Source organism: Coregonus clupeaformis, chromosome 8 (assembly GCF_020615455.1).
Source record: "Coregonus clupeaformis isolate EN_2021a chromosome 8, ASM2061545v1, whole genome shotgun sequence".
Classification (NCBI taxonomy): domain Eukaryota; kingdom Metazoa; phylum Chordata; class Actinopteri; order Salmoniformes; family Salmonidae; genus Coregonus; species Coregonus clupeaformis.
This window is the reverse complement of record NC_059199.1, coordinates 43723960-43749262: the sequence shown is the minus strand read 5'-3', so window position 1 is coordinate 43749262 and position 25303 is coordinate 43723960. Positions and strand designations below refer to the sequence as shown.

The 25303-nt window shown below is 45.5% G+C and overlaps 1 protein-coding gene across 4 annotated transcripts in view; it reads left to right on the top strand.

Annotated features, from left to right (window-relative positions):
* vps50 (VPS50 EARP/GARPII complex subunit) overlaps window positions 1-25303 on the top strand; it is a 227764-nt gene that overhangs the window by 161136 nt on the left and 41325 nt on the right. For 2 of the 4 annotated variants that reach the window (XM_041884000.2, XM_045222024.1), the window contains 2 exons: window positions 2788-2877; window positions 8073-8153. In XM_041884000.2, coding sequence (XP_041739934.2) covers window positions 2788-2877; window positions 8073-8153 — 171 coding nt within the window. The remainder of the gene's footprint in view (window positions 1-2787; window positions 2878-8072; window positions 8154-25303) is intronic. The other 2 variants (XM_041884002.2, XM_045222025.1) reach the window with 1 other exon arrangement.

The following is a 25303-nucleotide window of genomic DNA, read 5'->3' as shown; positions in this document are numbered from 1 at the left end:
TGGACTACAAAACTATTTCAATGGAGATTATTTTATTGACCATGCTTTTTAGTCCAGGACTAGGCTTAATCTGTGTCCAGGAAACCGGCCCTGAGGGAGACCTATTACTGTACTTGACAGGCTTACATTATGTTAATTAATGTCCCCAATGTGAATGTGTTATATCATTCTGATATGCTATCTTATATATTATTTACCACTGAATTATCTGTATTTGGGCACTGGTTCTATGTTCCACCTCTCGTACACACATCACTCATGGGAAATGGTCATAGGGCTGTAGCTGAAATGACCTGAGATTGCTTTTCCCTTCTGTTGATCCAATGTCTGAGAGCTGTTTAAGTGCTTCTAATGGTGTTGTAATGGAGTTGAAATGAATGAGAGTGTTTTCAGCACAAGTCACCCTCCTTGAAAACATTGCGTTGTTACAGATGTTTCCCCAACTGTTCACTAAGATAAGGGACACTGAGGTGCTAACTGGTCTGTTCACTAAGATAAGGGACACTGAGGTGCTAACTGGTCTGTTCACTAAAAGATAAGGGACACTGAGGTGCTAACTGGTCTGTTCACTAAAAGATAAGGGACACTGATGTGCTAACTGGTCTGTTCACTAAGATAAGGGACACTGAGGTGCTAACTGGTCTGTTCACTAAAAGATAAGGGACACTGAGGTGCTAACTGGTCTGTTCACTAAAAGATAAGGGACACTGAGGTGCTAACTGGTCTGTTCACTAAAAGATAAGGGACACTGAGGTGCTAACTGGTCTGTTCACTAAAAGATAAGGGACACTGAGGTGCTAACTGGTCTGTTCACTAAAAGATAAGGGACACTGAGGTGCTAACTGGTCTGTTCACTAAAAGATAAGGGACACTGAGGTGCTAACTGGTCTGTTCACTAAAAGATAAGGGACACTGATGTGCTAACTGGTCTGTTCACTAAAAGATAAGGAACACTGATGTGCTAACTGGTCTGCATTAGGCTTCAGTACTGTATCCCTTCAGGTGACACTTTTTCTCCTCTTCCTCCCCCTCTTCTTCTCACCATGTCTCTTCTAACGGACAGGGCACACAGAGTGACAGAGCAAGTTTTCTGCCTCTGTCAAAACGATAGGACTGGGATGAGTATCGCGATACTCGTTAGTATAGTGGCAAGGAAACAAAACACGAAGAAGATTTAATTTCTTTAGGAAAACAGCTCTATTGTTGGAAACAAACATCATTATGTTGTCATCCAGAGTCACATTTATTTATTCCTAGCTAAAGCACACAATATTTTACATACAGCAGGTTTTTAAAGGACGAAAGATTTAGGTCTGCTTTGTGTTTTCATTTTTGCCATGTAAAAAATATTGCGATACTGGTATCATCACAGGCCTACAAAACAACATTGTTTCGTTATCATGTTAAAACTCCTCTGAGGCTATTTTAGCGGCTAAAGAAAGAGCTCGGTGTGCTTTGGACTATGTGTGACTGGTAAACCCCGGGGGATCTGCTAATGATGTCAACAAAATGGCTGTCACATGCCGAAGTGGATGAGGATCTGCTGCTGCTCTGCTACCTGGGTCCTGACTGGCTTCTCCTCGGGGTCCAGGGAGCATACTGGAGATTAGGACAGGAGAACAGTCGCATGGCACCTTTACAGGGCTTCCTTCCCTTGAAACCTTCTATCTGCCTGTCTGTCTTTCTCTTCTCTCCTCTCTCTCTATACCTCCCTCTTTCTCTGTATTTCTATTTTCTTTCTCTCTGTTTCTCTCTGTCTCCCCATATTTTTTCCTTTTGTTTTCCTCTCTCCTTTTCTTTGCTCCTCTCTCTGTCTTTACATCTCTGTTTTCATCCTCTGTCTCTCACCCTCTCCCACTGTCTGTCTTCCTGCCTCTATCACTCTGCCCCTCCTTGGTAGTTTCCAGTTCAATATGGCTCTCATTCAAAGACACCCACACTCAAATGCTTTATGAATATTTACAAAGCCCCCAGAAAATGGATATGCACGTATAGGCTGTTATTGTGACATATGGATGGCTTATTATACCATGAGTATTGAGATGAGGTTGATATAGCCTCCCATTCCCTGAGTAATGAGCAATATTAATATTCAAAGGGGTAAAAGCGCCATTATATGCCGCTGCAATATTGACTCTGTCACACACATATGCTAAGATGCATTAGCTGCAGACGTTCACGGCTTCTTGTCCAGAATTAATAACTCGCCTTTCAGGCACAGGGGTGCAACGGGGGAAGAGGGGAAATGGGAAAATACCTTATCCAGATGATGAAATGCTTTCCCGCTGGGAACGTCTTGGATTCAGCCCCCCCTCCTCCTGCACTCATTCTAGAGAGAGAGATGGAGAGATGCTGCCACATTAATAGATGGGCTCTCCGGAAAGTTAGCAGAAATCTTAACAATAAAGATTCAGTTTTTATTTTCCCCTCAACGGCAATCTGTCAAACGGGCTTAAAGAGGCTGATGTTGTTTACACAATATGCAAGCTACTCTGCCTCTGTTTCTCTTTCTCTCTCTCTCTATCTCTATCTCTCTCTCTCTCGCTCTCTCTCTCTCTCTCAGCACACACTCACACAAACACAATTCATCCCCTGAAAATAAGTGAATGAAGGACACTCAAACAGCTCTCTAAAACCTTTTTCTAACACTCTATCATCTGGTCCTCCAAATACAAAAACCCCAACAATTTCATTATATTGCTTTATGTTGCTCCTCCAGTTCATTGTTTAATTTGCACCATTTGTTTTTTGCTTTGTTTGTTTTCTGTTGTCCTTGCTGCTCCCAAGCCTGCCCCTAGCCTGTGTGTGCCCGGCGGCCAGGGTGGCCAGGGGGGCAGGGAGGCTGGTCCGGCCAGGCCTGTTGCCCCTTTCTGCTGGGTAAGATTGGGGCTCCGGCCCCGTCACTAGTGGAGTAGTGGACAGACTCGTCCTTCATCAACTGCAGTGTGCTACATAGATAGATCTTAGATCTTCATCCTCCTCCTCACGCGCTCTATTAGCCCCGCCTAGCTCTGTCTCGCGCTCTCCCTCTCTCTCTCTCTCTCTCTCTCTCTCTCTCTCTCTCTCTCTCTCTCTCTCACTTTCTCTCTCTCTCCCTCACACTCTCTCTCTCGCTCTCACACACACACTCTCGCTCTCGCTATCTCTATCTCTATCTCTATCTCTATCTCTATCTCTATCTCTATCTCTATCTCTATCTCTATCTCTATCTCTATCTCTATCTCTATCTCTATCTCTATCTCTATCTCTATCTCTATCTCTAACTCACTCACTCACACTCTTACTCTGCTCAGGCCTGGGTTCAGTAGTATTTCCTGACTACGTGACCTGACCTGGAAAAACTTCTGGCCTTCGTCACAATGCCAACTGTGTCAGAACTCAAATTTGACCTTAGGCTTTAGATTCCAAAACCATTACCTTCCTTTTGAATTGACTGTCTGAGTGCCTGGTGGAAAAACTAAGATAATTGCTGAGCCCAGGCTTCAATCATAAAGTGTGAGGTGTCAACTGTTCTATATATATATATATATATATAGCTGCGGAAAAGATTAAGAGACCACTGCAAAATTATCAGTTTCTCTGGTTTTACTATTTATAGGTACAGTGGGGAAAAAAAATATTTAGTCAGCCACCAATTGTGCAAGTTCTCCCACTTAAAAAAGATGAGAGAGGCCTGTAATTTTCATCATAGGTTCACGTCAACTATGACAGACAAATTAAGAAAAAAAATCCAGAAAATCACACTGTAGGATTTTTATGAATTTATTTGCAAATTATGGTGGAAAATAAGTATTTGGTCACCTACAAACAAGCAAGATTTCTGGCTCTCACAGACCTGTAACTTCTTCTTTAAGAGGCTCCTCTGTCCTCCACTCGTTACCTGTATTAATAGCACCTGTTTGAACTTGTTATCAGTATAAAAGACACCTGTCCACAACCTCAAACAGTCACACTCCAAACTCCACTATGGCCAAGACCAAAGAGCTGTCAAAGGACACCAGAAACATAATTGTAGACCTGCACCAGGCTGGGAAGACTGAATCTGCAATAGGTGAGCAGCTTGGTTTGAAGAAATCAACTGTGGGAGCAATTATTAGGAAATGGAAGACATACAAGTCCACTGATAATCTCCCTCGATCTGGGGCTCCACGCAAGATCTCACCCCGTGGGGTCAAAATTATCACAAGAACGGTGAGCAAAAATCCCAGAACCACAAAGGGGGACCTAGTGAATGACCTGCAGAGAGCTGGGACCAAAGTAACAAAGCCTACCATCAGTAACACACTACGCCGCCAGGGACTCAAATCCTGCAGTTCCAGACGTGTCCCCCTGCTTAAGCCAGTACATGTCCAGGCCCGTCTGAAGTTTGCTAGAGTGCATTTGGATGATCCAGAAGAGGATTGGGAGAATGTCATATGGTCAGATGAAACCAAAATAGAACTTTTTGGTAAAAACTCAACTCGTCGTGTTTGGAGGACAAAGAATGCTGAGTTGCATCCAAAGAACACCACTACCTACTGTGAAGCATGGGGGTGTAAACATCATGCTTTGGGGCTGTTTTTCTGCAAAGGGACCAGGACGACTGATCCGTGTAAAGGAAAGAATGAATGGGGCCATGTATCGTGAGATTTTGAGTGAAAACCTCCTTCCATCAGCAAGGGCATTGAAGATGAAACGTGGCTGGGTCTTTCAGCATGACAATGATCCCAAACACACTGCCCAGGCAACGAAGGAGTGGCTTCGTAAGAAGCATTTCAAGGTCCTGGAGTGGCCTAGCCAGTCTCCAGATCTCAACCCCATAGAAAATCTTTGAGGGAGTTGAAAGTCCGTGTTGCCCAGCGACAACCCCCAAAACATCACTGCTCTAGAGGAGATCTGCATGGAGGAATGGGCCAAAATAGTGTGTGAAAACCTTGTGAAGACTTACAGAAAACGTTTGACCTGTGTCATTGCCAACAAAGGGTATATAACAAAGTATTGAGAAACTTTTGTTATTGACCAAATACTTATTTTCCACCATAATTTGCAAATAAATTGATAAAAATCCTACAATGTGATTTTCTGGATTTTTTTTCCTCATTTTGTCTGTCATAGTTGACGTGTACCTATGATAAAAATTAAAGGCCTCTCTCATCTTTTTAAGTGGGAGAACTTGCACAATTGGTGGCTGACTAAATACTTTTTTCCCCCACTGTATGTGTTTGGGTAAAAATATCATTTTTGTTTTATTCTATAAACTGAAAACATTTCTCCCAAATTCCAAATAAAAATATTGTCATTTAGAGCATTTATTTGCAGAAAATGACAACTGGTCAAAATAACAAAAAAGAAGCAGTGTTGTCAGACCTCGAATAATGCAAAGAAAATAAGTTCATGTTAATTTTTAAACAACACAATAGTAATGTTTTAACTTAAGAAGAGTTCAGAAATCAATATTTGGTGGAATAACCCTGATTTTCAATCACAGCTTTCATGCGTCTTGGCATGCTCTCCACCAGTCTTTCACATGGATGTTGGGTGACTTTATGCCACTCCTGGCGCAGAAATTCAAGCAGCTCGGCTTTGTTTGATGGCTTGTGACCATCCATCTTCCTCTTACATTTACATTTTAGTCATTTAGCAGACGCTCTTATCCAGAGCGACTTACAGTTAGTGAGTGCATACATTTTTTAAAAGTATTTATATTTTTATTTATATTTTTTATATATATATATATATATATTTTTTATACTTGATCACATTCCAGAAGTTTTCAATGGGGTTCAGGTCTGAAGATTGGGCTGGCCATGACAGGGTCTTGATCTGGTGGTCCTCCATCCACACCTTGATTGACCTGGCTGTGTGGCATGGCGCATTGTCCTGCTGGAAAAACCAATCCTCAGAGTTGGGGAACAATGTCAGACCAAAAGGAAGCAAGTTTTCTTCCAGGACAACCTTGTACGTGGCTTGATTCATGTGTCCTTCACAAAGACAAATCTGCCCAATTCCAGCCTTGCTGAAGCACCCCCAGATCATCACCGATCCTCCACCAAATTTCACAGTGGGTGCGAGACACTGTGGCTTGTAGGCCTCTCCATGTCTCCGTCTAACCATTAGACGACCAGGTGTTGGGCAAAGCTGAAAATTGGACTCATCAGAGAAGATGACCTTACTCCAGTCCTCTACGGTCCAATCCTTATGGTCTTTTGAAAACCTCAGCCTGGCTCTTCTTTGCTTCTCATTGATGAAGGGCTTTTTTCTAGCTTTGTACGACTTCAGCCCTGCCCCTAGGAGCCTGTTTCGAACCGTCGTCGCCGTGCACTTCACCCCAGCTGCCGTTTGCCATTCTTTTTGTAGGTCACTTGATGTCATCCTACGGTTGTTGAGTGACATTCGAAAGAGTTGGCGGTCATCCCGGTCAGTAGAGAGTCGTTTTCGCCCTCTGCCGGTCTGTAGCTTTGTTGTCCCCAATGTCTGCTGCTTGACGCCGTCTTTGAAATGTTAAGGATGGAAGGAACCTGACGCTCACTGTATCCCTCTGCCAGTAAAGTCAGAATTGAATCCTTATTTTCCTCACTCAAAACTTTCCTTTTCAACTCTTTTGGCATGGTCAATAGTTATTTTTTGATTAATATTACTTTTGAGGTACTATTAGCACTGTTTTTGCTATCCAGCTGGTCCTATTGCAAGAGGATAGTGATGACCACAGCAGTGGTTTTTATACTTTTCCTCGTTAAGTAAGATTTGGTTCATGTGATCACCTAATCAGTACCTAATTCAGTAGAATGAGGTGTGCCTGTGTTGGAATTCAACAGACACTGGAATGGAATGGCTGTCATACATGTAGAGATGCTGATTTAAGAAAACATTTCAGTGGTCTCTTAATTTTTTCCACAGATGTATATATACTGGATTTACTTACAATAGAAACAGCTTTTGTATTTTTTTTAAAATCTCCCTTGCACCAGAATTTTTTGGGGTGATGCAACCAATTTCCTTCTCTATTGTCACTTTCACCTCAGTTTATCAAAACAACAGCTTTTTTGGTAATGATAAATATTGGTTCAGACAAGGATGGATTTTCCTGAAATGTCTATCTGCCAAGCAGAGATGTAAAGGAACACGTTATCGCAGGCTTTACCCAGCCATATTGGAGACAGATGTGTGTATTATATACCCAAACAGCACAGACGAGTTGAAATGAGCTATGAATCCATGGTAATGTGGTGTGATAGCTACAGGCCCCTACTCTGTCATGGTAATGTGGTTAGCTACAGGCCCCTACTCTGTCATGGTAAAGTGGTTAGCTACAGGCCCCTACTCTGTCATGGTAATGTGGTTAGCTACAGGCCCCTACTCTGTCATGGTAATGTGGTGTGAGACTAGCTACAGGCCCCTACTCTGTCATGGTAATGTGGTTAGCTACAGGCCCCTACTCTGTCATGGTAATGTGGTTAGCTGCAGGCCCCTACTCTGTCATGGTAATGTGGTTAGCTACAGGCCCCAACTCTGTCATGGTAATGTGGTTAGCTGCAGGCCCCTACTCTGTCATGGTAATGTGGTTAGCTACAGGCCCCAACTCTGTCATGGTAATGTGGTTAGCTACAGGCCCCTACTCTGTCATGGTAATGTGGTTAGCTACAGGCCCCTACTCTGTCATGGTAATGTGGTTAGCTACAGGCCCCTACTCTGTCATGGTAATGTGGTTAGCTACAGGCCCCTACTCTGTCATGGTAATGTGGTTAGCTACAGGCCCCTACTCTGTCATGGTAATGTGGTTAGCTACAGGCCCCTACTCTGTCATGGTAATGTGGTTAGCTACAGGCCCCTACTCTGTCATGGTAATGTGAGGAAAGAGAGATGGCAGAATCATTCACAATGCTCCCAAACTGACAAGAACTTGCTCTCTTTCGCTCTCAGACCTCTAGCCTAAATGTAGCCTAAAAGTCCAATAACTAGACTCCTGGTCTAGTTATAGATCCCCTGGTGGGCCCCCTCCTGTCATTATATCCCTAGGATTAGTTTGTCATTAGATTGTAGTGTAGACAGGACGGTGCATGTGTATTAACCATGTGTGTGTGTCCTTTCTGCAGTATGAATCATCAGGTCCGGGTCTGATCAGCAGCCGACTGAGAACAACACTGAACAGAATCCAGGAGAGCCTCATCCAAATGGTAGGAAAAAAACCTCTCTAACTCCCCTCTCTTCTTCACTCTCTTCCACCATCCCCTTTCTCTCTCTCTTTCCCTCTACCTCGCCTTCCTCCTCTCTCTTTCCCTCTACCTCGCCCCCCTCCTCTCTCTTTCCCTCTACCTCGCCCCCCTCCTCTCTCTTTCCCTCTACCTCGCCCCCCTCCTCTCTCTTTACCTCTACCTCGCCCCCCTCCTCTCTCTTTACCTCTACCTCGCCCCCCTCCTCTCTCTTTACCTCTACCTCGCCCCCACCTCTCTCTTTCCCTCTACCTCGCCCCCACCTCTCTCTTTCCCTCTACCTCGCCTTCCTCCTCTCTCTTTCCCTCTACCTCGCCCCCCTCCTCTCTCTTTCCTCTACCTCGCCCCCTCCTCTCTATTTCCCTCTACCTCGCCCCCCTCCTCTCTCTTTCCTCTCCCTCGCCCCCTCCTCTCTATTTCCCTCTACCTCGCCCCCCTCCTCTCTCTTTACCTCTACCTCGCCCCCCCTCTCTCTTTCCCTCTACCTCACCTTCCTCCTCTCTCTTTCCCTCTACCTCGCCCCCCTCCTCTCTCTTTCCCTCTACCTCGCCCCCCTCCTCTCTCTTTCCCTCTACCTCACCCCCTCCTCTCTCTTTCCCTCTACCTCGCCCGTCTCCTCTCTCTTTACCTCGCCCCCCTCCTCTCTCTTTCCCTCTACCTCGCCCCCCTCCTCTCTCTTTCCCTCTACCTCGCCCCCTCCTCTCTCTTTCCCTCTACCTCGCCTTCCTCCTCTCTCTTTCCCTCTACCTCGCCCCCTCCTCTCTCTTTCCCCTCTACCTCGCCCCCTCCTCTCTCTTTCCCTCTACCTCGCCCCCCTCCTCTCTCTTTCCCTCTACCTCGCCTACCTCTCCCTCTACCTCCCCCCTCCTCTCTCTTTCCCTCTACCTCGCCCCCTCCTCTCTCTTTCCCCTCTACCTCGCCCCCCTCCTCTCTCTTTCCCCCACCTCGCCCTCCCTCCTCTCTCTTTCCCTCTACCTCGCCCCCCTCCTCTCTCTTTCCTCTACCTCGCCCCCCTCCTCTCTCTTTCCTCTACCTCGCCCCCCTCCTCTCTCTTTCCTCTACCTCGCCCCCTCCTCTCTATTTCCCTCTACCTCGCCCCCTCCTCTCTATTCCCCTCTCCCTCGCCCCCTCCTCTCTATTTCCCTCTACCTCGCCCCCCTCCTCTCTCTTTCCCTCTACCTCGCCCCCTCCTCTCTATTTCCCTCTACCTCGCCCCCTCCTCTCTCTTTCCCTCTACCTCGCCCCCTCCTCTCTCTTTCCCTCTACCTCGCCCCCCTCCTCTCTCTTTCCCTCTACCTCGCCCCCTCCTCTCTCTTTACCTCGCCCCCCTCCTCTCTCTTTACCTCTACCTCGCCCCCCTCCTCTCTCTTTCCCTCTACCTCGCCTGCCTCCTCTCTCTTTCCCTCTACCTCGCCCCCTCCTCTCTCTCTCTTCCTTCCCCCCTCCTCTCTCTTTCCCTCTACCTCGCCCCCCTCCTCTCTCTTTCTCTACCTCGCCCCCCTCCTCTCTCTTTCCCTCTACCTCGCCCCCCTCCTCTCTCTTTCCCTCTACCTCGCCTGCCTCCTCTCTCTTTCCCTCTACCTCGCCCCCCCCCTCTCTCTTTCCCTCTACCTCGCCCCCTCCTCTCTCTTTCCCTCTACCTCGCCCCCCTCCTCTCTCTTTCCCTCTACCTCGCCCCCTTCTCTCTTTCCCTCTACCTCGCCCCCTCCTCTCTCTTTCCCTCTACCTCGCCCCCCTCCTCTCTCTTTCCCTCTACCTCGCCCCCTCCTCTCTCTTTCCCTCTCCGCCTCCCTCCTCTCTCTTTACCTCTACCTCGCCTCCTCCTCTCTCTTTCCCTCTACCTCGCCCCCTCCTCTCTCTTTCCCTCTACCTCGCCCCCCTCCTCTCTTTCCCTCTACCTCGCCCCCTCTCTCTCTCTTTTTCCCTCTACCTCGCCCCCTCCTCTCTCTTCCCTCTACCTCGCCTCCCTCCTCTCTCTTTCCCTCTACCTCGCCCTTCCCTCCTCTCTCTTTCCCTCTACCTCGCCCCCTCCTCTCTCTTTCCTCTACCCCGCCTCCTCTCTCTTTACCCGCCCCCTCCTCTCTCTTTCCCTCTACCTCGCCCCCCTCCTCTCTCTTTCCCTCTACCTCGCCCCCCTCCTCTCTCTTTCCCCTACCTCGCCCCCTCCTCTCTCTTTCCCTCTACCTCGCCCCCTCTCTCTCTCTTCTCTACCTCCCGCCCCCTCCTCTCTCTTTCCCTCTACCTCACCCCCTCCTCTCTCTTTCCCTCTACCTCGCCCCCTCCTCTCTCTTTACCTCTACCCCGCCCCCCTCCTCTCTTTACCTCTACCTCGCCTCCTCCTCTCTCTTTCCCTCTACCTCGCCCCCTCCTCTCTCTTTCCCTCTACCTCGCCCCCCTCCTCTCTCTTTCCTCTACCTCGCCCCCCTCCTCTCTCTTTACCTCTACCTCGCCTCCTCCTCTCCCTTTCCCTCTACCTCGCCCCCCTCCTCTCTCTTTCCCTCTACCTCGCCCCCCTCCTCTCCCTTTCCCTCTACCTCGCCCCCCTCCTCTCTCTTTCCCTCTACCTCGCCCCCCTCCTCTCTCTATTTCCCTCTATCTCGCCCCCCTCCTCTCTCTATTTCCCTCTATCTCGCCCCCATCCTCTCTCTATTTCCCTCTATCTCGCCCCCATTCTCTCTCTATTTCCCTCTATCTCTCTCCACCTCTTCTCTCTCTTCCTCTAATGCACCTTCTTTTTACATTCTAAATCTCTCCCTCGATTCTGTCCATGCCTGTGTGTGTGGTCTAAGAGGGAAATGGGGCAGGAGAGCTCGCTGCTCACCCCGTATGGCCTTCGCCTTCATTAAGCTTATCCCCCCCCCCCCCGCCCACACACACATACACACATATTCTCTCCATCACGGCTTCCACGCCACGGGAGTGTGCTGTTTAGGTAAGTGATGGGATGGGTCCCCTGCTAAAGGCCTCCCTTCTCTGTCAGTGCCTCCATTATCCATATTGGCCTCAATTTCACATATGATACAATGTAATCCAGCCTTCAATTCAACCTTTAACTGAACCATTTGTGTTGACTCTACTTCCTCTGAATGAAAGCATCATTCATATTTTCTATCTCATTATGCTGCTCATTGTATGTGATCACTCAAATGGTGAGGGGCTGAAGCTTATTGGCTAGAACTCAAATTGCTAGGTGGCTGACCCACGTGGGGGAAAATGGCGCCGCACATTTACATTTGTACATTTTAGTCATTTAGCAGACGCTGTTATCCAGAGCAATTTACAGAAGGAATTAGGGTTAAGTGCCTTGCTCAAGGGCACATTGACATATTTTTCACCTAGTCTGCTCGGGGATTGAACCATCAACCTTTCGGCCCAGCGCTCTTAACCGCTAGGCTACCTGCCGCACAGCTTCCAGAAAACAGTCGCTTTCAAACTAGGGATTTCATGGCTAATTACGGTAAGACAGTATTTCTGCTCATAGATTATGCATGTATGAAGTACACATTGACACATCCAGCCCAAAGCGGGAGGTTTAAGAAAGACTTACTAGTCGCCAAATTTCCGGAACATGTCTGAGTTGAACCACTATGTCCTGAGGGGGGAACATTCTGAAAGGGGACAGTCACTTCCTGTAACGCTGAAGTGACAGGTTGTAAACGGTTACCAAAGCGTGATGGTGGAAGGTCGGTCTGTATATCAATCAGTCGATGGCTGTGAGAGTTCATGAAAGGTCACGGGTGAGTTTTCAGTCTTCATTTGGTGCGTCTCATAAACCACATTTCCATCCACAGTTTTTATACGAGTAAAGTCATACCGTATAAAAAGAAATGTGTTGGAAACGGTACAATTTTATAAATGCTGACAGATAATTTGTTCGTTCGATAAGGTGGGATATTTTTGTGTAAAGTTAATTATACGAGAAATGGTGGTGGAAACTCCTTTATGCGCAAATATTGATATAATAACCATCATATCAAAGTAAACTTGGAGTCACGCGATGATATGTTGTGTGGTCCTCCCACTACGACTCGGGAAAGCATGCAGTTTATAAGGCTACAGATGAAATAAATAAAGATGAACTTCACAGGGTGGTGAAAATGCACTGTAATGAGCTTGATGCTACTTTCCAGTAAATATGGAGGGTCTTATTCTGGTGACATGATGATCGATACCTGACTGCCGTTTTGAATACAAATATTCTCACTCTTATCCATAATTATCTCGTCATGTAAAATAGTCTACCAGCACAGCCTACCCACACTATCTGCCAGCTGTTGGCTAGAGCGCAGGTGCCAAGACCAGAGTAGGCACGTTTGCTATTTAACGCAACAGATTCTGTGACAAATTTATCGGTAGAGTTGAAAATGCAGATGGAAACACATTTAACATTTTTATTTGGTACATGAAAAATTGAGCAGAAAGTACGTTTTGTGTGCACTACGTCAGTTGGTGGAAACATTCCACTGGTGGGAAAATTCAAATATTTTCTTGATTCGGATATTAGAATATTCACATATCTGTCGCCACTAGCCTAGCTATAGACACACCATGGGTGAGATAAGGTGATCAAAAAGGAAAGTGAAGTAAATGCATTTTTGTGAATTCTCATTATATTAATCTGCCTTAGCTGATTAGTTTACCAGCATCGCCCTGAAGCTAGTGTTGTGACTGTTAGTGGATGAAAACTGTCAGCCCTGAAAAACATCTGTGATAACACACACAAACGTCCAGTACAGCCCTGTTCTCTGGTTACTGTGGGGAGGAGGGACGTCTCTGTCAGGGATGTTGGATCATATGACCGTGGACATGGAGCTCTGAGAGGAACAGACAGACGGGACAGAGGGGTGATAGGAGCTGTGTAAAACGCATCAGTGCACAAACACATGTCAGTTCAGGGGAGAGGGAGAGAGACGGAGAGAGAGGGTGGGAGATCAGCTCTTCTCGGGAGAACGAAGTGGTGTGAGGCCTTTTACACAGAGAGAGCATAATGATATCACTTTGTGTCCAACCAGAGATACTGGATATAATGACGAGATGCTTGAGTCTCCGCCCTAACAATGGGATTTGTTGTCCACAGAGCAGAACGGCGGACTGTCTATCTCCTGCCTATTCTCTTCTGGTTGGTGGATACATCGTGTTATTTGAATACTTAAAAACAAATATTCAGTGAGGGGTGTTGACTTCAACTGCCTGTATTCAATGGAGAGTGAGATGCTAGTCTCATGAATATGCATAGACCGTCTCGAATTTCGAAACTTCTATTAGATCAAATAAGCCTCACGTAACAAAGTAGCAATTCATTTTTATCTTGACTAAATTTGACACTCTACTTGCACCACCCGTACAAAAACTCTTCACTTGCTTAATAATTAATGATCTGCTAAACGTGGACAGATTTTGGGCTGTGTAAACCCTCTCGCTTCGTCTCTTCCTCTGGTCGATGCTTGACTGCCGTTTGACAACCCAGTCTACTTGATTAAGAGCTATTTAAAACATCCTCGCTTCAGCAGGCGACAGAAACACAGAGTTCTCTGGGCTCTCTATCGACTCATTCTCTCTCCATTCTCTCTAATACAACTCCTTTGGATAAGGCTTTTAGTCTTTCGCCGGAAATATAACGTTATTTTAGTTCAGGTCAATAAATCATTCATTTCTTGAGATCTGCTCTCCTTTATTTCCCCAAATGTTATCTCTCTCTCTCTCGCTCTCTCGCTCTCTCGCTCTCTCACTCTGCCACTCTCATTCTCTCTCTCACTCTCTCTGTCTCTCTCTCTCTCTGTCTCTCTGTCTCTCTCTCTCACTCTCTCTCTCCCTCTCTCTCTCTCTCTCTCTCCCTCCCTCGATTTCTCTCTCTCTCCCTCGATTTCTCTCTCTCTCTCCCTCCCTCGATTTCTCTCTCTCTCCCTCGATTTCTCTCTCTCTCTCCCTCGATTTCTCTCTCTCTCCCTCGATTTCTCTCCCTCGATCTCTCTCTCTCTCTCTCTCTCGATCTCTCTCTCCCTCTCGATCTCTCTCTCCCTCTCGATCTCTCTCTCCCCTCGATCTCTCTCTCTCTCCCTCGATCTCTCTCTCTCTCTCTCCCCTCGATCTCTCTCTCTCTCTCCCTCGATCTCTCTCTCTCTCTCCCTCGATCTCTCTCTCCCTCGATCTCTCTCTCTTTCTCTCTCCCTCGATCTCTCTCTCTCTCTCTCTCTCTCCCCTCGATCTCTCTCCCTCCCTCAATCTCTCTCTCTCTCTCTGAATCTCTCTCTCTCACTCTCTCTCTCTCTGAATCTCTCTCTCTCGCTCTCTCTCTCTCTCCCTCGATCTCTCTCGCTCTCTCTCTCCCTCGATTTCTCTCTCTCTCGCTCTCTCTGAATCTCTCTCGCTCTCTCTCTCTCCCTCGATCTCTCTCTTGCTCTCTCCTCCTCTATCTCTCTCCATCTCTCTCCCTACTTTAATCACTTTATTAAATCACTAATAACGTTTGCATGTATACTATGTACCGACTTTGTGATAATTAAGAATCAAGGTCAGGGTTTGCATAAGCAGCGTGCATTAATTTACAGTGATAGTCTTTTGACTTTATTACCGTTCATTTGCAATCTCCCCCGGCATAATTACAAAAAGGGACGTTGAGATTTATAAACACACACAAATTGATAAAAAGACACACACACGCGCACAAATGGATAGACACACACGCGCACACAGAGAGGGGGAGACCTCATTTGTAAACATATCATAAAGTTAATTATGCGTCACATTTCAATTTGCAGAGAAATCCTTGTGGTTTAGCTCTCATTTGCTGCCTTAACTTGATTTGATTTAAAAATCAATTCTCTCATAATGACTTTGATGCCAATATGAATGGCAGTCAGCCCGTAGAGACATATCTTAGAGACTGTCTCAATCTCAATGTCTAAGACACCAGACTGGCTGCTCTCCCACGAGCCTCTCAGGAGAGTGAAGTCTGCCCCCTCTCTTTCTCTCCTTCTCTTCTCCGCACCCTCCATTTCATCCCTTCTTCTTTCTAAACCACCTTTTGCAAAACCCTTAATGTTCTGCACATACACTAGGCTATAAGGAACTGTTTCCCAGACTCATATTATGCCTATTCCTCGACTGAAAAGCACTTTTCCATTGAGATGCTCCATTGCGCATGCTTTTTAGTCAAGGAGTAGGCTTAATCTGGTTCCAGAAACCTGGCCCCAGGTCTTCCTACCATACTATCCCTCTATCCCTCTATCCCTCCATCCCTCCTCCTTGTTCTACACCACTTTTCCAAAGCCATGGCTCCCTGGGAAAACGATGCCAGTCTGAGCACCAGGCCTCAAATTCAACCATGCTGTTCCACTGACACCCTATAGAGATCACTTTGTTTGACCCCAATCCCCAGCCACCCATTATGCCTTCCAGCAAGGCTTTGGATGCGGCTAACGCTAGCTAGCATTTCAATCAAACCCCCCTCCTCCCTCTCTCTCTCTCTCTCTCTCTCTGTCTGTCTCTGTCTCTCTCTGTCTCTGTCTCTCTCTCTGTCTCTCTCTGTCTCTCTCTGTCTCTCTCTCTCTGCATGTCTCTTTGTCTCTGTGTCTGTCTGGCAGCTGCAGCGTAGCGATTATCCCTCTGTGATGATGCTGTCCAGCTTCTTAACCAACCAACCTACTGAGCTGGCTTTGAACACGCTTTATTTGTGCTGCCGACAGAATAAACAGCAGCCGCATGTGTGTGTGTGTGGTATGTTTGTGGTGCCACAAATTGTGAAATGTTTAACTATCATATCAGGTGATTGAATCAGCCACTTCAACCATACATCTTTTTTTTGTCTTTACCAGGGTTTGGTTTTTGGGGGGCGGTTTCCCAGGCACAGATTAGTCCTGGACTAGGTTTAATGTGTCCAGGAAACCACGCCATAAAGTTTTGAAGGATAGACTATTACCCGTCAGCTCAGCACCTGTGTTGAATCAACAGGGAGGGGGTGTGAGTATTAATATGCAGTGTTGGTGAATGGGGGCTCTGGGGCTGGTTGGAGGTTGTGGCGGTGACAGGAATCAGATATGTCCAAGGTGATTTCCCCTCCGTAGAGACCTGGAGATACATCTCTATGGGCACCAGCAATCTGGCAGCCAAAGGCGTGCTGAGCTCTCCAAATCCCACGCACACTCAGGAGTGCACACACACACACACACAGACGTACACATGCATGAACTTGAGAACACATGCACACAGACACACACATTTTTCTATTCTCATCTCACTCACACATCTCTCTCCTTTGTCTGCCAGCTCGGTGGTTAACTTAAGCATGTGGTGGGGTTGCGCTTTACCACACTGAGGCTTGGCATCGCCAGCTCCACAGCCCGGCACGGCCCCTCTCGGGGGGGCACAGATTAACGGTCTCCCCACGCCTCCTCAGTGCTGAGTTACTGCATTAGAGACTAAGCTCGCCTACCGCCTCGCTTTCTGTTTGAATATGGCCGCCCAGGGGGGAGTCTCAGTGTAAGGTGAATATGAGGTGGTTTGATGTCGAGTTCATTTAGCTGACGTCATGCTGACAATGGACCCCAGTCCAGAGGGTCTAACTGTAGGAGCGCTGGGAATGAGGATGTAAATGATAGTGCTGTCATCGTAACACAGTTATTTATGGAGGAGAAGTGTTTTGTTATGGTGGAAGTAAGTAGAATTGTTGGTAGTTATAGTAAGGATAGAACAGATTGCATTGATATAGATGAGCCAGTCTGCAGTACACACACACTGTCCGTCTAAATGATGAGTTGAGAGTTTTGACAGTTTGTCATACATATTGATAACCGTGCACTAGGTCATAGAGTATAGACAGCAGCTCTGATACAGGGCAGCTAGTGCTCTAGGACCTGTTACTCAACATCGCTGAGATACTGTTGTCCTAAAGTTCTCCCAGAGTTCTGTTGAATGACTCACCACTTCAATTGTAATGAGAAGCTGATTTGCATTTTGGGTTATTTAAATCCTTCCTTTTTTCTTTCCCTCTTCATCCTCATTAGAATAACAGAATATTCCATACTCTTTTTAAAAATCCAGCTGATTTAAATTCTCCCTCTCCAGCAGAGCAGCAAATAGGCTCTGGCTTTGTGGGAATCCTGGAAAGTTCATCAGGCAGAATGGAAGCTGGGTATCTTGTAATAAACATTGAGATGATATGACCCTAAAGGGTAAGCAGATCCATCCGCCACTTTCAGAGGAGGAACTGCCAGTGATGATGGTGGGCTGTATCTCACAGAGCAAATTATGGCTCTAATTCCTTTTGACGTGCGTCTAATGATAAGTGAATTTGCGATATTACCAGTGGATGAAGGAACTGGTGGCGACATACACTTGACAGTAATTGCCTAGCGACCAGGCCACCCCGCACGTTTTAAAATCTCCACGGGCGGAATACGGAGGATAATTGTTTCAGGGCCTCTAAGAGGGTTTCAGAGACGCTAAGAGATCACATTTCACCCTCATACTAAACGTCCTTTGTCAGAAGGGTGATATGATCGTTATGAAGCCCTAAATGTTGTTTAGTCTTAGTTTTTATTGTGGATTGGAAGAACAGAGTCTACTTCTTACACTCCAAGGCTTTCTGGGGAACTTTTTTACCAAGGCCTGATAGAGTGTTTTGTTGAAATTAGTTTCAACCAACAGGTTGAGTGATTGTTTTTTTCCCCCTCGGTCCTCAGTTGCCTTTAGTGTTCATACTGTAGCCCCATAGCCAGTGGTGAAACTGAGACTCCATTTTGTGTTCTTTCTGGTGATGGGGCCACTGCAGAGTGAATAATCCAGGAGAGTAGTGCAGACCTCCATCCACTCTCCCCAGGTGTGGGCCAAGGGCCATGGCAGGAGCCAGGGAGGGACAGCCGCTCCAGCCGTTCCAGCAGCAAACATGACAGATGGCTTTCAAAGGCTCGCCCCCAAAATACCTCCGGCAGCACCTCAAAGTCAACTGTTCATACAACAAATCAGATGCCTCCACTCAGACAGAGTCCCAAAATAATAATAGTTGTTTTCTTCAGCAGGGTTGGCTGGCCTGATTCAGCAAGCAGTTCAAAAGAACTCCGCCCAGCACCAAGCCAAGGCCAAGACTCTGGACCTGTTCTGCAGACAGTCGGTTGAGTTGCGACTGTATAAATATAGATGATTAAATGATGCCTCGGGAGCCTTCCCAAGGCCAGTAATCAGTGGCAGTGGGTGGGTCTGGGTCAGTGTGTGTTTCCACACATGCTGCTGTTGGAGGTACGCTGCAAAACAAAATGGGGGGAATGTTGGTGTTATACAAACGACACCACAGGTATGTGTTGTCAAAGTCTGGGTAGTGCCTATAGCAATACCAACCTAAATGGATTGTCGGAATGAAAGCCAACATAGATAAGCAGTGAACAGATTGTGGAGACATCCTGGTACTGTAAATCTTGAAATCAAGCAAAGCCTTGCTAGTCCATTTAAAGTAGGCAGTATACTATAGACAAGGTTCACAGTGGTTCCCAAACTGTGGGGCTGCGCGGTGGTCCCCCCTTAAAAAAAATCTATAAATAATATATATATACAGTGAGGGAAAAAAGTATTTGATCCCCTGCTGATTTTGTAAGTTTGCCCACTGACAAAGAAATTATCAGTCTATAATTTGAATGGTAGGTTTATTTGAACAGTGAGAGACAGAATAACAACAAAAAAATCCAGAAAAACGCATGTCAAAAATGTTATAAATTGATTTGCATTTTAATGAGGGAAATAAGTATTTGACCCCCTCTCAATCAGAAAGATTTCTGGCTCCCAGGTGTCTTTTATACAGGTAACGAGCTGAGATTAGGAGCACACTCTTAAAGGGAGTGCTCCTAATCTCAGTTTGTTACCTGTATAAAAGACACCTGTCCACAGAAGCAATCAATCAATCAGATTCCAAACTCTCCACCATGGCCAAGACCAAAGAGCTCTCCAAGGATGTCAGGGACAAGATTGTAGACCTACACAAGGCTGGAATGGGCTACAAGACCATCGCCAAGCAGCTTGGTGAGAAGGTGACAACAGTTGGTGCGATTATTCGCAAATGGAAGAAACACAAAAGACCTGTCAATTTCCCTCGGCCTGGGGCTCCATGCAATATCTCACCTCGTGGAGTTGCAATGATCATGAGAACGGTGAGGAATTAGCCCAGAACTACTCGGGAGGATCTTGTCAATGATCTCAAGGAAGCTGGGACCATAGTCACCAAGAAAACAATTGGTAACACACTACGCCGTGAAGGACTGAAATCCTGCAGCGCCCGCAAGGTCCCCCTGCACAAGAAAGCACATATACATGCCCGTCTGAAGTTTGCTAATGAACATCTGAACGATTCAGAGGAGAACTGGGTGAAAGTGTTGTGGTCAGATGAGACCAAAATTGAGCTTTTTGGCATCAACTCAACTCGCCGTGTTTGGAGGAGGAGGAATGCTACCTATGACCCCAAGAACACCATCCCCACCGTCAAACATGGAGGTGGAAACATTATGCTTTGGGGGTGTTTTTCTGCTAAGGGGACAGGACAACTTCACCGCATCAAAGGGACGATGGACGGGGCCATGTACCGTCAAATCTTGGGTGAGAACCTCCTTCCCTCAGCCAGGGCATTGAAAATGGGTTGTGGATGGGTATTCCAGCATGACAATGACCCAAAACACACGGCCAAGGCAACAAAGGAGTGGCTCTAGAAGAAGCACATTAAGGTCCTGGAGTGGCCTAGCCAGTCTCCTGACCTTAATAACATAGAAAATCTGTGGAGGGATCTGAAGGTTCAAGTTGCCAAACGTCAGGCTCGAAACCTTAATGACTTGGAGAAGATCTGCAAAGAGGAGTGGGACAAAATCCCTCCTGAGATGTGTGCAAACCTGGTGGCCAACTACAAGAAACGTCTGACCTCTGATTGCCAACAAGGGTTTTGCCTCATTAAAATGCAAATCAATTTATAACATTTTTGACATGCGTTTTTCAGGATTTTTTTGTTGTTATTCTGTCTCTCTCTGTTCAAATAAACCTACCATTAAAATTATAGACTGATCATGTCTTTGTCAGTGGGCAAACGTACAAAATCAGCAGGGGATCAAATACTTTTTTCCCTCACTGTATATATATATACACTACCAGTAAAAAGTTTGGACACGCCTACTCATTCAAGGGTTTTTCTAAATTTTTACTATTGTTTACTTTGTAGAATAATAGTGAAGACATCAAAACTATGAAATAACATATATGGAATCATGTAGTAACCAAACAAGTGTTAAACAAATCAAAATATATTTTATATTTTATATTCTTCAAATAGCCAACTTTGATGACAGCTTTGCACACTCTTGGCATTCTCTCAACCAGCGTCATGAGTTTGTCACCTGGAATTCATTTCAATTAACAGGTGTGCCTTCTTAAACGTTAATTTGTGGAATTTCTTTCCTTCTTAATGCGTTTGAGCCAATCAGTTGTGTTGTGACAAGGTAGGGGGGTATACAGAAGATAGCCCTATTTGGTAAAATACCAAGTCCATCATTACTTTAAGACATGAAGGTCAGTCAATAAGGAACATTTCAGTGTAGTCGCAAAAACCATCAAGCGCTATGATGAAACTGGCTCTCATGAGGACCGCCACAGGAATGGAAGACCCAGAGTTACCTCTGCTGCATAGAATAAGTTCATTGGAGTTACCAGCCTCAGAAATTGCAGCCCAAATAAATGCTTCACAGAGTTCGTCAAAGACACATCTCAACGTCAACTGTTCAGAGGGGACTGTGTGAATCAGGCCTTCATGGTCGAATTGCTGCAAAGAAACCACTACTAAAGGACACCAATAATAAGAAGAGACCTGCTTGGGCCAAGAAACATGAGCAATGGACATTAGACCAGTGGAAATGTGTCCTTTGGTCTGGAGTCCAAATTTGAGATCTTTGTAAGACGCGGTGTGGGTGAACGGATGATCTCTGCATGTGTATTTCCCACCGTAAAGCATGGAGGAGGAGGTGTTATGGTGTGGGGGTGCTTTGCTAGTGACACTGTGATTGATTTAGAATTCAAGGCACACTTAACCAGCATGGCTACCACAGCATTCTGCAGCAATACGCCATCCCATCTGGTTTGGGCTTATTGGGACTATCATTTATTTTTCAACAGGACAATGACCCAACACACCTCCAGGCTGTGTAAGGGCTATTTTACCAAGAAGGAGAGTGATGGAGTGCTGCATCAGATGACCTGGCCTCCACAATCACCCGACCTCAACCCAATTGAGATGGTTTGGGATGAGTCGGACGACAGAGTGAAGGAAAAGCAGCTAACAAGTGCTCAGCATATGTGGGAACTCCTTCAAGACTGTTGGAAAAGCATTCCAGGTGAAGCTGGTTGAGAGAATGCTAAGAGTGTGCAAAGCTGTCATCAAGGCAAAGGGTGGCTATTTGAAGAATCTCAAATAAAATATATTTTAATTTGTTTAACACTTTTTTGGTTACTACATGATTCCATATGTGTTATTTCATAGTTTTGATGTCTTCACTATTATTCTACGATGTAGAAAATAGTCAAAATAATGAATAACCCTTGAATGAGTAGGCGTGTCCAACCTTTTGAATCGTACTGTATATATATATTATAATTTTGGGGGGGAACTTAGCCTGGCTTTCAACTTACTCTTGAATGTTGTAATAGTGGAATGCAGAAGGTGTCATTTTGAAATTCGGAAATTCATCAACAGTTTTCCTCTTGTCATGTCAGTCATTGCATACCTTAGAGCAGGGTTTCCCAAATTCGGTCCTGCCTGTAAAATGTTCTCTCCGCCAACAAGAGGGATGTGAACCGTTTGTGGCATAAACAGTGCTTGTGCCCATAGAAATAGATGAGGCGAGTGTGCACGCGTACACAGGGGCATGAGATGTTCCCCAATGCTGGAAGGGGGGCCTGAGTGAAAAAGTTTGGGAACCCCTGCTCTAAAGGTCTATGTACTGTAGAGAAGGATCAATCTAAGGGTCTATGTACTATAGAGAAGGATCATTCTTAGGGTCTGTGTACTATAGAGAAGGAAAATTCTAAGAGTCTGTGTACTATAGAGAAGGATCATTCTATAAGGGTCTGTGTATTATAGAGAAAGATCATTCTCTAAGGGTCTGTGTACTGTAGAGAAGGATCAATCTAAGGGTCTGTGTACTGTAGAGAAGGATCAATCTAAGGGTCTGTGTACTGTAGAGAAGGATCAATCTAAGGGTCTGTGTACTGTAGAGAAGGATCAATCTAAGGGTCTGTACTGTAGAGAAGGATCAATCTAAGGGTCTGTGTACTGTAGAGAAGGATCAATCTAAGGGTCTGTGTACTATAGAGAAGGATCAATCTAAGGGTCTGTGTACTGTAGAGAAGGATCAATCTAAGGGTCTGTGTACTGTAGAGAAGGATCAATCTATAAGGGTATGTGTATTATAGAGAAAGATCATTCTCTAAGGGTCTGTGTACTATAGAGAAGGATCATTCTCAGGGTCTGTGTACTGTAGAGAAGGATCATTCTCAGGGGTTTTGTAGGTGGAATGATGGAGAGGGACATACAGTAGCATGCTCCATATAAACATGTTTTAATCTGTACAAGATATACAGCGGGAAGCAACTCATTATCCTTCAATATGACTCAAATTAAATGTTATTTGTCACATGCGGCAAATACAACTGGTATAGACTTTATCGTGAAATGCTTGCTTATGAACCCTTCCCAACGATGCAGAGTTAAAAAATAGTAATAAAAATAGAAAATAAAATGGGAACATGGGGAATAAAATAAAATACACAAGAATGGAGCTACGGTATATACAGGGAGTACCAGTACCAGATCAACGTGCAGAGGTACAAGGTACTTGAGGTAGATATGTACATGAAGGCAGGGTAAAGTGACTAGGCATCAGGATAGATAATAATAAGGTACTTGAGGTAGATGTGTACATGAAGGCAGGGTAAAGTGACTAGGCATCAAGATAGATAATAATAAGGTATTTGAGGTAGATATGTACATGAAGGCAGGTTGAAGTGACTAGGCATCAGGATATATAATAATAAGGTATTTGAGGAAGATATGAACATGAAGGCAGGGTAAAGTGACTAGGCATCAGGATAGATAATAATAAGGTACTTGAGGTAGATATGTACATGAAGGCAGGGTAAAGTGACTAGGCATCAGGATAGATAATAATAAGGTACTTGAGGTAGATATGTACATGAAGGCAGGGTAAAGTGACTAGGCATCAGGATAGATAATAATAAGGTACTTGAGGTAGATATGTACATGAAGGCAGGGTAAAGTGACTAGGCATCAGGATAGATAATAATAAGGTACATGAGGTAGGTATGTACATGAAGGCAGGGTAAAGTGACTAGGCATCAGGATAGATAATAATAAGGTACTTGAGGTAGATATGTACATGAAGGCAGGGTAAAGTGACTAGGCATCAGGATAGATAATAATAAGGTATTTTAGGTAGATATGTACATGAAGGCAGGGTAAAGTGACTAGGCATCAGGATAGATAATAATAAGGTACTTGAGGTAGATGTGTACATGAAGGCAGGGTAAAGTGACTAGGCATCAAGATAGATAATAATAAGGTATTTGAGGTAGATATGTACATGAAGGCAGGTTGAAGTGACTAGGCATCAGGATATATAATAATAAGGTACTTGAGGTAGATATGTACATGAAGGCAGGGTAAAGTGACTAGGCATCAGGATAGATACAGTGAGGGGGAAAAAGTATTTGATCCCCTGCTGATTTTGTACATTTGCCCACTGACAAAGACATGATCAGTCTATAATTTTAATGGTAGGTTTATTTGAACAGTGAGAGACAGAATAACAAACAAAAAATCCAGAAAAAAGCTTGTCAAAAATGTTATAAATTGATTTGCATTTTAATGAGGGAAATAAGTATTTGACCCCTCTGCAAAACATGACTTAGTACTTGGTGGCAAAACCCTTGTTGGCAATCACAGAGGTCAGACGTTTCTTGTAGTTGGCCACCAGGTTTGCACACATCTCAGGAGGGATTTTGTCCCACCCTCTTTGCAGATCTTCTCCAAGTCATTAAGGTTTCGAGGCTGACGTTTGGCAACTCAAACCTTCAGCTCCCTCCACAAATGTTCTATGGGATTAAGGTCTGGAGACTGGCTAGGCCACTCCAGGACCTTAATGTGCTTCTTCTTGAGCCACTCCTTTGTTGCCTTGGCCTTGTGTTTTGGGTCATTGTCATGCTGGAATACCCATCCACGACCCATTTTCAATGCCCTGGCTGAGGGAAGGAGGTTCTCACCCAAGATTTGACGGTACATGGCCCCGTCCATCGTCCCTTTGATGCAGTGAAGTTGTCCTGTCCCCTTAGCAGAAAAACACCCCCAAAGCATAATGTTTCCACCTCCATGTTTGACGGTGGGGATGCTGTTCTTGGGGTCATAGGCAGCATTCCTCCTCCTCCAAACACGGCGTGTTGAGTTGATGCCAAAGAGCTCCATTTTGGTCTCATCTGACCACAACACTTTCACCCAGTTCTCCTCTGAATCATTCAGATGTTCATTGGCAAACTGCAGACGGGCATGTATATGTGCTTTCTTGTGCAGTGGGACCTTGCGGGCGCTGCAGGATTTCAGTCCTTCACGGCGTAGTGTGTTACCAATTGTTTTCTTGGTGACTATGGTCCCAGCTTCCTTGAGATCATTGACAAGATCCTCCCGTGTAGTTCTGGGCTGATTCCTCACCGTTCTCATGATCATTGCAACTCCACGAGGGAGATTGACAGTTCTTTTGTGTTTCTTCAACTGTTGTCACCTTCTCACCAAGATGCTTGGCGATGGTCTTGTAGCCCATTCCAGCCTTGTGTAGGTCTACAATCTTGTCCCTGACATCCTTGGAGAGCTCTTTGGTCTTGGCCATGGTGGAGAGTTTGGAATCTGATTGATTGATTGCTTCTGTGGACAGGTGTCTTTTATACAGGTAACAAACTGAGATTAGGAGCACCCCCTTTAAGAGTGTGCTCCTAATCTCAGCTCGTTACCTGTATAAAAGACACCTGGGAGCCAGAAATATTTCTGATTGAGAGGGGGTCAAATACTTATTTCCCTCATTAAAATGCAA